General features: G+C 33.0%; 1 protein-coding gene across 22 annotated transcripts in view; it reads right to left on the reverse strand.

Annotated features, from left to right (window-relative positions):
- The window catches only part of LOC148609929 (uncharacterized), a 74,844-nt gene extending 60,457 nt beyond the window's left edge, over positions 1 to 14,387 (reverse strand). For all 22 annotated transcript variants that reach the window (XR_015914619.1, XM_088541502.1, XM_088541503.1 and 19 more), the window contains exons 1-4: positions 14,254 to 14,387; positions 9,083 to 9,218; positions 7,186 to 8,432; positions 5,793 to 6,106 (exon numbers count right to left, since the gene is read on the reverse strand). Coding sequence is in view for 21 of the 22 variants with exons in the window: in XM_088541502.1 (XP_088397628.1) it covers positions 5,793 to 6,106; positions 7,186 to 8,432; positions 9,083 to 9,208 (1,687 nt within the window). In the remaining variant the exon portion in view is untranslated. The remainder of the gene's footprint in view (positions 1 to 5,792; positions 6,107 to 7,185; positions 8,433 to 9,082; positions 9,219 to 14,253) is intronic.
- Positions 14,388 to 15,411: the final 1,024 nt, after the last annotated feature.

Consider the following 15,411-nt stretch of genomic DNA (forward strand, 5'->3'; position numbering starts at 1 on the left):
CCTTTAGCTCACTTGTGGATCGTATATATATTCCACAGCACAGAAGAAGAGGAGTGGATGAGATGAGGATTTTCTCTTGTAGTCTAATCGGGCAAGCAATAATTTTAGTCCGAAAATTCACTTTTCTGGGCATCAAACTGGAGGCAAACGTCCTTGACTACCACTTGTATGTGGTTTAGTCATTATTGCAAGGGTATCAGATTGATGGTAAACGTCTCAGATTTCTACTTGTGCATAAGAATATTTGCTAGAGAAGTTGTGTCATGTACATTTTGCCCACTACTACATGTATAAATGTATGTAATTGCCTCTGTCATGACATTGTTCTATGAATTGTGATAGGCAAGAAGTTATAACTAACTTTAAATACTGCCATCTAATCTGGCATTTATTGAAGTCATTTCTAACACAAGACTACACAAATTTTCAATACAAGCTTAACAGACATAAGATAAAATAAGGCAGTAATCTTCCAATCAACTTCAATAGGATTATTTCATTTTCAAATTAATTCTATCCAAGTCAAGTCAACCCACCCAAACTCTTCAAATGTAATCAAACTATTTCAGTTTTCAAATCAATCATTTTCTTTTCATTTTCGGTATTTTATGGAATATTTCTATATGCCGTTTCCGTGGAGCTTTCAAGTTACTTCTACTAGTCATAATTGCTTAACCACCAGACAACAGTTATCTTAAGGTACCAGAAATAAAGGCACTATTTAACATAATAATAAAGAATACTTCATGCTCTACCGTGGATTAATACAATACTGGTGTCAGTGATATTCACAATAAAAAACAATATTCTGGGATTCTAATACTTGGTACTGTCCAGCAATGAGTTATTATAAGTAGTAGACAACAGTCATTAGACATGAATTGTGTAAATTTCATGATTTCTGTATTTTCATACCATGTAAGTTAATGTGGCTAAATTCTGATTACATGTATATAGTGTCATTTCTTCTAGGCTTTCCTGTTATGAATGTACAAAAATGTTGATTTTTCAATGTTGGGTGTCTCTCCTCATTTTTAAGTTTATAGTTTCATCCACAATAAATTTTGTTTTCATAGTATTGTTGTCTCTGTACAGTTTACCCAGCATTTAAAACAAGAACTAACAAATCACCAACACCAGTATATAAGGAATAGAACTGAACAGAAGGAACAGCACTAAATACTACCAATATGGTTTTTTTTTAATTATTTATTTTCATTTGTTTACCAAACATACCAAAATAAAAAATTCTTTGAGCATCTTATCATAACTTAACATTGTGGATTTCCTATTCAGAGTTTCAATAAAAAAACATTGCCTTATAGGTAAGTTCATGTACCAACAAATATACATGTAGAGTACTGTATCAGAAGTATCTAACATTAAATATGTCTAAATAATGACAACCTGTGTACCAGTACATGTCACTAAGACTTAAAGACTGGTTTTTTTGTTGCACCTTCTGTGCAATAACTTTTTGATCAATTTAGAAATTATGGAAACCCACAATTGAATGAAGAAGCATGAAATATCCTTGTAATATTGTATGTATAAATACAATTCAAAAGTATATAATTTACTTTACTCAAGGTTGATTCACAAAAGCAAAGGATATAAAATCCACCAATAACACTGTATCCCCTTACAAAATAGTACATGTATTACCGGTATTCTCACACAAATTCTACATGTATCTCTGTTTTTAAATTATACTGTGTACTAAACAGTAGAAGTCCAAATCATTATTATGATATGAATCTCTAAAATTCAATTTTCAACAGCACAAGAAAGAAGACAAGATCCAAGTGGATTTTACTTTTTAGCCCAGTGAGTCTTGAGTAAAGTCAGTAGAACATAGAAATACCCAGTTATCACATGTACAGACTCAATGATGATGAATGAGTTTATGGTGAGTACAATACAACAAATAACCTACCTTGTGGAGCTTCTTCATTGTCAATAGAGCAGTAGGTTTTATATTAACTGAACCATTTCTCTGGGGATTAAAATATTTTATGTTTGCAAAGCCATGGGTTATTTCCAAAGATGCAAATTTTAGTGATCTCATTTATAAGCAATATATCTCTGTATAGTTGAGAACATTTCTATAAACATTACTAAATGTGTGTAATTTAATATCTTTGTTTTATGATATAAGTACAAAAGTAAATATGAATTAGCTTCAGTTTTGACACAAGCTACACAATATAACAAATTTGACTTCAATGCTGGACAGTAAGCCTACCAGGATATTAGATTTCAAAAACCTTTTGTTTTCCTTTTTTATATAAAATTGGCCATAAGCAGCTATCTTGCTTAACAAAGCCCCTTAACCAGTATTGCATTGATTTTTATAACCTAAAGTGACTTTAATATATTGTTTTCATGTTCAGTTGATATATAAAAAAGCAATCCCACATTTTGTACAAAAATTCTTCAGTGCATGACTTACATGTACTTAGGTTTACATAGGGGTCTTATTAAAATCAGTTAGCTCCATTGATCAGACATTTCTCAAGTTCTAAATAGCACTAACTATTTTACAAATATCTTATTCATAAGACTACTCCAAAAATAATGATACACTGTTCCCTTCTTTCAGTGACAATGAAAAAGCTCCTAAAATCAGCTGCACACTGCTATCTGGTCTGTTTCTTTGTCTTCTTGGGCAAATGGACATGGGGACAATAGAAGAATCTGCTCTATTTTCATTTTAAACTTTCAACTAAACTTTTACAATAAATTGCTTTTTTTTGGTCCTATTTTTGTTGAAAACAGTATTATTCCATTTTTTCTGATTAATCTATCTAAAATGATTTGTAATTTATTGTATTACAAAAGCATTTTACATTGTACCATACCTAATAGAGCAGATTCTAACTTTAATATACAAACTATTTTTATCTAGAATATCTACTGAATTGACATCTGGACATCAGATTGCAACTAGAAAAACTGTGAGCAATGCTCACTAAAGGATACCCCCGCTCTCCAACCTAGTAGGCAATTAGGTCAAAATATAAACAGTTGTCAACATGAAGTTGATGTTACTTAAGTCAGAAATCTAATCCAACCTACATGTACATGTATATACAGCTTCTGTCAAAAATGTTGTGGCTGTAATAATAGTTGCAGAGAAAAATTGCAATGAAAAAGTAGAAGACAGACACACAGACAGGATGATCACTACAAGTGTATTAACTGAACAGTCTCTTACGAACACAGATGCCTCAACTTTATTTGATACCAATGAGCTACTTATAACAGTTATTACATGGATCCCAACCAACAACTGATTTGTGATAGAACATTCATTCATCTTTAAACATAATTGGTGTGTGATAAGGACAAATGCATGTACTGCACATGCAGAACATCCCATAATACTAAATCTGCTGCACTTTACCAAATGTCTAATCAATATCTAACCTAGTTTTAACTGACGACAAATTGAACAGAACCCTCATCAGAGCAGTGTGAAAATGGCAGAAGTTGACTACATTGTAAAAATCATCATGACAAAGTTTCATACTAGATTCCAAATCAATTCCTGAATTTAAGTTCAAGTAAATGCATATGACACACTAACAGATAGTAGCAGGACTATATATCTCTGATGCCTCAGGTTGTAGACATGCAGTTAGCAATATACCCCCTGTCACAAGAAATGCTAACCTTACAACAGAAAGGACAGATATCTAGATGACCTTAGGCATACATATATGTACCTCCACTTAACTAGCCATAAAACTCGTAATTTACAAAACTTATTACATGTATCTGTAAAGTTTACTATTTTAGATGAAACAGTGGAAATTGGCAAGATTTTTATTCAAAATATATGTGCATCAAATTAAACTGAACATTTTCTAGGGGCACTAAGGCCCTTGATATTGATCACAAGAGATATGGGAAAGTTGTGAAAACTACATTGATACCGATGGTTTATGCATTTATTCAAAAGGTGGCAAAGGTTCAAAATATATAAGAATTGTCATCACTTGTACTTTAAAACTGAACTTTCACATGTACATGTATAAATGTACATTTAGCTGCATAAATTTGAAAAAAGTGAAATATCTTCAAGTGTATATTTTATCTTCGCCAATACTTAAGTGCACTGATTTTAAAATATAAGACAATTCAAAGGAATCTTACTAGAAAGGAAGATTAGGATTAATTATTGAAGCTGTTTTCACAACTAGACCATTTATTGTTTTGAGTAAAATTGAATGCTTCATTGTACACTAGCTTCTCTATAAAGCTAATTTTGTCATTCGAACTTACAAGTTGTAAAGCTGGCTCATTTTGTCATTGTGGAAGGAATATTGTTCATCGAAACCAAATTTCATGGTTTTCACTGTTCAGTCAAATCACAAACTAAAATTCCCAACGACAATTTAAAATTTCCATTATAAAATTTAATGCCCTATATAATTATCTAATTAAAGAACCCAAGATCCATAAGGTTTTGACACACCATGAAAATTGGATACCAAAAATAATGTAAGTGTACAATGAAATCTGGCTTAAAACAAAACTACTTACATGTAAGTGATTCAAAACACACAAGTGTTCAGTTTACCAAGGTTCAAACACTTTTCAACTGATATACATGTAAATGGACTTTAAAAAGGGTCTTATTAAAAGATTTTTAGGACTTTTCAGTGTTTGATTTAGACATGTTTCATTGCACCTATACTGTTAATTGTACAATTGTTCTGAACAAATAAATGACACCAATATTACATTGTACCTTTAGCAATTGAAAATAGACTTACATATGTACATGTACTACATGTATTGTAGAATTTCATGATACATGTACATGCACTGAAGGGATTAATGAAAAAAAATAGAAATTCTTTTTAATGACCTCAAACTGAAAGTTCTTTTTCATTTACTGTAGTAAGTTTTCTTTCTTTACCTCTTCGAAAGCATTAAGCATTGTTGAGAATTTTCGGAGATTGCACATATGCAAAAAACTATATTCATTTGAAATATTAATATTGATGTCATGTCATTACAAGGGCTGGGCCACTTACCTTTCAACATGTTGAGCTGAAATCTAATTCAATAACAGGAATTTACAAGTACTTGTGCATTTATCTTTTAAAAAAGTAATATTTTTTAAAAGTTGTTTCAAATTCTTATTGAATATTTACATCAATGAAACAAACTTGATCTTTCCATCAATTGGCCTAATAAGACCAGCTTTCATGATTTTGCTAACTCAAATTTTAAATACATGTACATGTAGGTAAAGCATGTAGTTGGGTGATTCATTGGTTATAAATAAATTTACATAAATGTTACACAAAAGCTTCATGTAAAATAAAATGAATTTCAAAAAGTTTTAGACATAAAAAAAAATCACAAGAAATGAGTATGTCTCCAATTTAACCAAATGACCTCAACAAGTTTGCTTGTAAATTCCTTTGTATAATATACTAGGTGAAATACATGGTGATGAGTCTGTACCCCTTACAACCAACCTTGAAAAAGCATTTTAAGGCACTGGCTTCCATGAACATCAAGTATTCATAAAAAATAAAGATAATACTCAAATGGAAAAGATATGAACTCATAAGTTTGAAATGTGTTACCTCAAAATGTTATATGTCCATCCTATCAATTTAGAAAAAAAAAATGAAAATCCTAATAATGATCATGATCAAGCTAACTTAATGCCTTTAAAAATATATTGCACATAAGTCAAGGTTGCTTCCAAGAATGTGATAACTAAGTATTTACATAACTATCAATATGAAAACCAAGAAGTTGATCCCTACCTGAAGTTGGCCCAATAAACATAGGTCCACCTGCAGTCTGATCCCCAAACGTCATATTGCCATCACCCGATAAATTTGATAAGTTGGATATATCTTCTTGTGACCAATCAACAGGGAGATCACTCTCGTCATAGTCTTGTTCATCATCTCCGTGATATAATCCAGTCCTTTGTCCGTCACCTTGTTCGTTGTCCACATGCATCACAAGTCCGCCAGTTTCCTCCTCAACCTTTTCTATTTTCACTATTGCCAGATCTGCAGCATCTTCTGAACTTTCAGATGGACCTGGGTCATGACCTTCTTGTGGCCTAGAACTGAAAGCAGAATTGATAACATATAAAAACAATATCCTGTCATTCAACATAATCAGAGATGATTTTACGAGGTCAACAAACAAAGCAAAAATTGGCAAAATCAAAAGTATATAAACAGTAAAAAAAAGAATCATAACGGTAAAATTCAGATTTGAAATCCAGATTTGAAATAGTGAAAATCCGCTAAAAACAGAAGAAAATCATTCCTGCATAATGAATTACTCATTTAACTTACATATACAAAATGTACATGATAAATGTACAAAATTGTACGTGAGTATATAGTGACTTGAAATAAAAAATTGACAATAAGGCCAAAAAAAAAAAAATGTGTGTTTCCTATCACCTAAAAATTTTGACTGAAGGTACGTTTAGGTTCCCCGATCCTCTAATGTTTGGATAGCAAATGATCAGCAGTGTCCAAAGACATCTTGATACAATCTTATACATGTATGTTTTGAAGTCTTCAATAAAAGACAAACACCTTGTCTTAGACAATTTTTATGACTCTCTAGACTTGGCATCCTTTCCGCACTTGATTGTCAAATTATGTTCCTTCAGCCATTCGGATGAGTTTGGGTGGTAGCTGGTATAAACATCTGTTAATGTTGTCTTGTCAGGAAAGCACGATAATATGTATTCTGCATCCATGTGATGACATTTCGCTATTTCAAAAGCGATGACCGAGCTTGCCGCTGTTAAGCAGGCCATCATGGTTTTTATATTCAAGATTCTCTTGACTTTACCAGCGCAATGATGTAAAAATCGTTCAGAGTATATCAGGATCGCTCTTCGGCTTTACAAAAATGATATAAAGTCTGCTTCTATAAAGCGCATTAGGAATTACGTTTTAAGATCCAACAAATAACCATGACATAATTACAATCGCAAGGAGTAAAACATACCAAAAATTTAAAATATCGCTTTTTTTTGGTGAAAAAATGTTTGGTTGGTGACCGGAAACACACAATATTTTTTTTGGCTTAGGCCTTTTACCCATGCAGTTAGAATTTTAACGGGCCATTTTCATATTTTTTTGTTAAATACATGTATAAATATGTACATGTATGTACTATTACCTTTCTCCATCCCGTTTTTCTGTTTTCTCCACTACACTGGAGTCTTGTGGTTGCTGACTAGAGGACTGTATCTGGAATGATGATATTTGGGACTGATGACTTGCTTGTGTAGCACTGCCAGCTGCAAATGTAGGCTTTCCAGTAGAAGGAAGGAAAGATGGGTGAGAGCGTTGAGGAGTACTAGTCATGAAAGGAGGTTTCAAACTTTCACTGAAGTTATCTGTGGACATTTGTGATAAGCGAGATAGACTTGAAGGTTGTTCTTGTGGTCGTGACTGAAAACCTTGAGAAAGAGGTGCGATGTTTAATGTTCCTGCTTGCTGCAGGGGAGGTGGAGGCGGTTGGGTTGAGAAATTATTTGGATTTGATGGAATTCTTGACATGACTGATGTAGGCACTGGTTGATTAATGTTTTGGGATTGATGAGTATCACGGAATGGTAATTTTGGTGAGATGGGCATCTGTGATGGTTGCTGCAAAGGGTCACTTGTACGAGTGCGTCCCCCACCACCATCATCAGCAATGCTAACAACACGAGTATCTTTTGTATTAGAAACATGTGATGCTACAGATATAGATGTTTTCTGTTGTGACAATCTTGCTGGTTCTGGTTGTCCAGGTACTGGTTTTTCTCTTTGTATCAATTCTAAACTATCCTCAATGATTTCAATAACACCTGGTGAATCTGATCGACTTGATTGACTTGATGCACCTGAACGAACACTACCTGTGCCACCACCAGGCATATAACTTTGAGTCATTGAAAGTGCATCATCAGCTCTTTGTGAATTTACATCTGAGGTCGGACTTGATTGACGCTGCATTCTTTGTCTTTTTCCTGTAGTTGGGCTACCTGGACGAGGTGATTCTGACATTCTTTTCATTAGTCTATCATGATATGTTTTTTGTAAGCCAGTGGCACGCACATGACGGAATTCAAGAAGATCATATTTGTCAAATTTGTAGTTAGCATTATGCATTTTTCCTGTGGATTTTTCAAGGCATTTGAAGAAGTCTGAGCAACATTTGATCACACTGTCTACTTGTAAAAGTCGAGCTACTTTTTCAACATGTTTAACATTATCCTCTGTAAGTAACATAAATCCTTCATATAAATACTGTAGGAATGTGTTTACAGCCTCCTGTTTAATATCTGCAGCAAGACGAACCTCCAACTCAGTTCCAACAGATGCATTTTCCATTGACTGTAACATTGGACATGCTGCCAAGAGCACAACTCTGTGCGCCTAAAACAAACAAAAAGTTAATCTTCAATTTAACATTTTGAAACAAAAATCTCAAACTGTACATTGAAACCACCAAGATGATTAAGTACAGATTACACTAAAAAATCGATAATCAAATTCATAAAATTACCAGAAAAATTCAATGGCAAAATATTATTTTCCCAATTCCACTTTATTCTTCAAAGGAATCAAAAACAACTCTTCAGTCGCATTCAGTTACATGTACATGATTTTGTACATCATCTGACCGTGGTTGTATCATGCTGCACTCAGTAAAGTTTTTTATTTCATGAAATTACTTGTGTAATTGTTTGTAAATTTGTACACTACAATGTACATGTACATATGTACATGCATGATTTTTCTTAATTCTTTATCTTGGTTTTCACATACAATGTACCAACTATAGCAATTATTATAATTCAAGATCAACAAGCCTGTCTGCCGGTACTACAAATGTACAGCTACATGAACATGTAGCATTTAATACCAGTGTCTAGAAATACATGTATGAGTACAATGTACATCATTAATCAATACAGGTCTCTTGTCCTCATAAATGTATCTTCATGATCTTGGTGATACACATGCATTGTACATGTGTATGTACAATTCATGTACAAAATGTACATACTTAGCATATTTATTACCTTTGTGACAACATTTCCAGTGCAGATTAATGCATCACACAGAAGCTGACTTCTCCACATCTGGGCAAGCTGACAGAGCAACGAGCTCGAATGGATATGATTCATATACACTTTCTGATAATTCATACTTGCTTTCCTGAAAAAAAAATAGAAGTTTTTTTTTCAACAATGCACATACATTTGTGCATGTACAAGTCCTGCTGCTACCATATCTGTGCATTTTTGCAATCTACATGTAACATGACACATCATAAATGGACCTGCATCACCTTCATACTTTTGTCAGCACATATTTTTAATATATCCATGTATGCACTTACCATTATGCAAGCATGCAGTATACACTGCTAAATGTTCAATGCCTTAAAACTATCCACAACATACAAGTTCATGTACAAACACGTACATTGTATGTTAAGTTACAAAGAATGACCAAGCTCAACATGCTTAAAAAACATGTACAGAATATCTCCATCATACCAGGTACAAATCTTCAATATGTATTAAAACACTTTTCTCATTTTCTGCTGGATATTAAATTTTGTTTTGATTAGTCAATTGAAGGAATTTAATTTGTATCTACCAAGTCCATCTGCAGAGATGTAAACAATCATATTTTTCAATCTTAAATATCTTCAAATACAGAAATTAATAATAAAAATGCTTTGGATATCATTTAAAAAGAAGATTTTATATCATTAAACTGACACAGGTAGCTGCTTTCAGAGTTCTATTTATGTTAACCAGGTAAACCAAAGGCACCAATGAAGCATCACTTCACTACACCTCCAAGACCTTGAAGTGCCCAGATGTCCGGAAAAGTGAATGTAAACTTTGATTCTAATATGACATCCTACTAACATCAAACCATATCCAATGTATAATTTGTTTAAACATGTATTAACCTGATACATCTACCCTTTCGCATTCCAGATACAGATATATTTTCTATTTAATTTAGAATATAAATAACTGATTTTAGATAAGGTGTTGTACTCATGCTTTCACACATGGGCTGGGTCTTTATATTCAATTATTTTATACCAAGCGTTAGTGAGGTAACGTATCAAATAGGAATACCATATACTTTCTAAAATACAATGTAATATTAGTTCTATACTCCAAGAGTTACAGATTAAACAAAGTACACATGTAGGTACTATCAACAAGACAACAACTTAAAAAAAAATGCCAAGTTAAACATGCTGAAAATATAGGAAAAATGATCAGATTTCTCCATAATAGGAGGCATATACATGTACATGTACCACATCACACTTCACATGCATTAATATTCAAAATGCCAACAAAGCAGGGTCTCTCTTGAAAAATGATCAAAACTTCAATACAAAATGTAATTTTTGTAGCAAATATGGTATCAGTACAAAGGAAATGATTTCAGAATTAACCTAGTTAAGTGTGACATGCACGATTTCTAAGTCGTTCAAAGCAGTAGAAGGTATGTACTCAATGTAATGCTGATCTCCAATTGTTCATATGGCACATTGTCCTGACCCTAACCCAACATATCAATATCCAAATTAAATATGAAAAGGGTTGCAGGGTCAGAGGAAATTTATCACATTCCTGCTGAAAATGACTCATAAAAACAGAAATTTTTATCAAGTGAGTAAAAAAATGCCTGATTGAAATTCTGAAGATTATTAAGAAAAAGGCCCATTCTAAAAAATTTAATCCAAAATTACCGACATATTCATGAAAAATTGCTGATTGAATAGACCATAATAAAAAAAAACTTCCTAGATTCCCATCCTTTCCTTAGCCACATTTTCACACCCGCCCCAATATTTTTTGTAATTTCTCAAAACGTGCTTTGAAAAATAACTCAAATTTCCATAAATACAATGTATGTCATGTCATGACCTGACTTTAAATAATCATTATTTTGTAACTTCCAGCTGCTATTTCTTTCAAAAATGGTTCCAAATAGATGAAAACTGGTTATGGGTGTAGCAGTAGAGACATATAAACTTTGACCATAGAGCTGTTTCAAAAGGTTTGTGCTGGTAGAATACATGTAGATCACTAATGCTGAACATACATGTACATGTAGATGATAACAACATCAACACTAGTCATTCTTCATGTATGACAATTACTGTATGCAAAATAAAAGATGCAACCCAGTTTTGCTTAAGAATTTAGTCTTTCAAGTAAATTAATAGTCTGTTTACAGGAAGGCTTTTTTTGCTGAGAATACAAGGACAAATAGTATATCAAATTTGCAGGAGTTTCTTTTATTAAAACAGACTACCCGAGTATCTTGGGAGGTACATGTAATAATGAATATACATGTAGATTCTCTTCTTTGGTTTATATAATTTCTCCGCTCGAGATGGTAAAATCAAGGTTTTCAACATGCAAACTTTAACCATAGAGAGTGCAGTGAAAAATATTAGCAGTAGACCTACACATACATGTGAACCTATCGGCGGTAGTTCAATTCTACCGGAATTGGAACCTTCCTACTGTTCTACCGTTGAAACAGAAAAACTACTGGTTTCCAAAAATTTTACCATAAACAAATTTAGAACACTATTTTTTTTTAATTTACTGAAGAGAAAAACCTGAGAGGATCGAATAACGACATTTACAGTTGATCTCGGGTAGACAGATGAACATGTTAATTAGGGTCATAAACAGTAATTAAGAGCTTTAGTGGTTATCAACAAGTAATTTAAAAGGTGTGATGATTATATAACAACAGGAGATGATTGACAATTATCCCAAGTTTTTGTGGCACATGCTTAAATGATCAAACGATTTTATTACGGACTATTGGGACTCACTGTGTAAACATTGATGCAGGATATTTGATCTTTTGATGGTTATGGAAACAATGACCATCATCCTCTGAAAATGAAATTGATTCAAAGTATGGCTTGTGTTTTCTTTATCCAAGTCAATGGAGGAACCATGTGAATTTTTCAATTTGGAGCACTCTCCCCAACCGTCAAAATGCTGAAACGTAATATTTCATCTTCTGCACCTCCAGCCAAGTAAGCAAAGTAGTTAGTACTATTCCAAATTCAATGCTGCATGGATGTCAAAGTTAAAGAGGTGCCAAGCCAGTAATGACTATTGGAAATGAAATCATTTTGATGCATATTTATGCAATAGTAGCTATTGTAGTGACAATTTTTAAATGAAAATTATTTAATTATCAGTAGCTATATAGTAATGCTGACACTTTTAAATTGAAAGTCATATAAATTCATGCTGTTCTTGTTATGTAAATATTGTCAATAATAAATAAAATCATTAAAATGTTCAAGTGTTACTCCATCAAAAGGGTCATACCAACTATTCAAATAGAGCAATCAGCATTTTTCTCATAGAACAGACAATGTAAGATTTTCCATAAGTTTCACACATATTTGACTTGTTATGCCGTGAAACTCCAGTTTTCAAACCAAATCTACAGCTGAAAAATGACAAATCTCCAGTTTTGAAGGAATGACTTTATCACATGTATGTCTACAGAAGAAGCCTATGTAAAATCAAGCAGGTCTATGATGAAATTGGCTCAAGTTGCTTTAAAATGTACAGTATTCGTGAAATTATGATGTGTCTATGTTGACAAAAAATTCAGTTTCTAACACTGAGACTGGAGAATTTAAATCAAGATAAGACTGAAGGAGAATCTCTTTCTCCCATGAAAACTGTAGGAAACTTGGAAAATGTAAAAAGTCAGAAACCTCACACAGAAATTTAATGTGGTTCAAAGACACGTACAATTTTTAACCATCAGCTTAGAATTGGAAGAAAAAAATCATTCTTTACGGTAAATTGACATCCTGGTCAGAGAGCAGATCTCAACATTTTCAAGACAGAGGTATTTCTCTGTAAATCTGCTTACCTAAATTTTATTCCTCAATAAAATCATTGAATGATTAGCTCACTTTAAAGAGCAAAAATATCAGGAATCTGTTAAGACGACCTTTTTTTTTTTGGTAAATTTTAGGCATTAAAATTGTTTCCAAAGAGTATGAAAAATCGCTTGACGAGAATTACTTGATGGCAAGTACTCCTTGACCAGTATCTGGTAACACAAAACCCCAAAATGGTAACTTTTTTTAGGAGTTAAGATTATTTACCTATACTCGGCGTCACATAAATAACATACTGTTAAAATTTGAATAAAAATATTTTCTACGACTTTATTGACACCTACCGTTGTTAAAATTGTCTTAAATGACTTGCTCATTCGTTTAGCCAAACGGCTTCTCCCTAAACATTGAATCGTTAAATTCCGGTCAGATTTTAATTCTCGGTGCCAATATTTACATTGTAAAAAGTCGGCCATGTTTACAGTGATCGAGTTGCTAGGAGATATTGTTTACGTTTAAATGGTTTGTCCAAAAACCGAAGAACCCAGAATGCATTTCGGCGTTATTTCGGATATCTCGGATTTATTTTACGCGAACAACGTACAATACCGAGAAGTTAACCTACCAGACGATTGTCACCAGAGTTCAACAGGAACTTACGAACTTCATTTGTAAACAAATCGTCCCGTAGAAACCAACATGGCGGATATTAGTATGGGATTTTCCCGTAAGGATTTGTTACGCATGATTTAAGCTAAAAGCGACTTGTTCAGGGAGAAGCTGTTTGGCTAAACGAATGAGCAAGTCATTTAAGACAATTTAAACGACGGTAGGTGTCAATAAAGTCGTAGAAAATATTTTTATTCAAATTTTAACAGTATGTTATTTATGTGACGCCGAGTATAGTTAGGTAAACATTTTAATGACTTAATAAAATCGTACATGCATAATGCAGCATTAATGGTTTTGTCAACAAAAAATATTGTGGTTAGATATAGAGATACACTAGAAAATCAAGGCCAACGCCCACGGTATATGTAACTATAGTAAATAGTCCCCCCTTTTTACTGCTTGTAATGAAAAGAGGAAACAGTATACAAGTCTTGACTTTCTGTTCGCTATATCAAATTTATTATTACGAAACTGACGAGTTATCAAAGACACCGATTTCACCACGTGCTTTAATTTGCCTAATTTCAAACATAAAAGGCAAGATGGCGGAAAATGATTTTAGCCGGGCAATAAAAATAATACGTAGATTTCAACGAAAAACAAGGGGATTCCTGCAAATTTGTACCCGCAGTTGTTTCATAAATATACCTCAATATTTGTATATATAAAGTAACAGATGACAGTTGGCTCAAATGTTACAACAGGCTTCTTCTTTTGAGCACATCGACCACAGCACTCGAACAATGGATTCCGCAAATTTAATTTTAGCCACTTCGCGGAAATTCAGTTCAGAACGAGGCTTGGCGGGTATTTCAATTTGATTAAAAAATCATGTCTTTCATTTAGTTTAAACATACTTTATTTATGAATATCAAACATATATGTACAAAATAGATCAAACAAAGTTGACAAATAGGATTCGGAAACAATCACTAAGCTCATATTAATCCGTCTCCTTATCAATACCGACAATTTATACATTTAAACATACAACAAGCATGCTTAGGAAATAAGAAACATCATGTACATGTACTACTATGTAATGCAATATAGATATTGGTAATGAAAAGAAATCAATAAATAAATAAATATATTCAACTCTTGAATCGATGCAGGGTTGCAAATTTGGTCGCTCCCTCAGCGGGATTCGAACCCCTTCCTTTCTCTGACATCTATGGCAACACCGCCTGCACTGAAGTTCAACGCTCTAGACCACCCGGCCAACTATGCTTATCAAAATATAGCTTCCGTTAACCGACTGATACTTCCTCGTAAGTAAATCTAGAACGCAAACATTAGCACATGATGTAACTGAATAGGTATCGACTAAGACAATAGTATGGCAAGCCAAAGTGGACAAAAATGCCTACTTATAAATATTTATAAATAATTATAAATATTAATAAATGAACTATAAATATTAATAACGCAATAATGAATATTTATAATTATTTATAAATATTTATAAATAGGCATTTTTGTCCACTTTGGCTTGCCATACAATAGAAGATCTGCAACAGTACACAAATACAGCCACAGTCTAATGGGGTGAGGCAACTCTACCATTTTATTTGCTAGTACATTAATATGTAGATACATAGCATGCACGGCGAGGATCAACATAGAATGTTAATACAGGGATGCATACAAAATGTACATATATATAATCAAGTCTAAACTACACCCCAACTCTAGAATCGATGCAAGGCTGCAAAATTGCATCCGATGCAAATTTGGTCGCTCCCTCAGCGGGATTATATATATAATTACGTTGGGAAGAATGAAAGGAGTATTGAAATGCAGTTC

The sequence above is a fragment of the Perna viridis genome, chromosome 8, assembly GCF_037379345.1.
Source record: "Perna viridis isolate PV_CMFRI_1.1 ecotype Kerala chromosome 8, ASM3737934v1, whole genome shotgun sequence".
Taxonomy (NCBI): domain Eukaryota; kingdom Metazoa; phylum Mollusca; class Bivalvia; order Mytilida; family Mytilidae; genus Perna; species Perna viridis.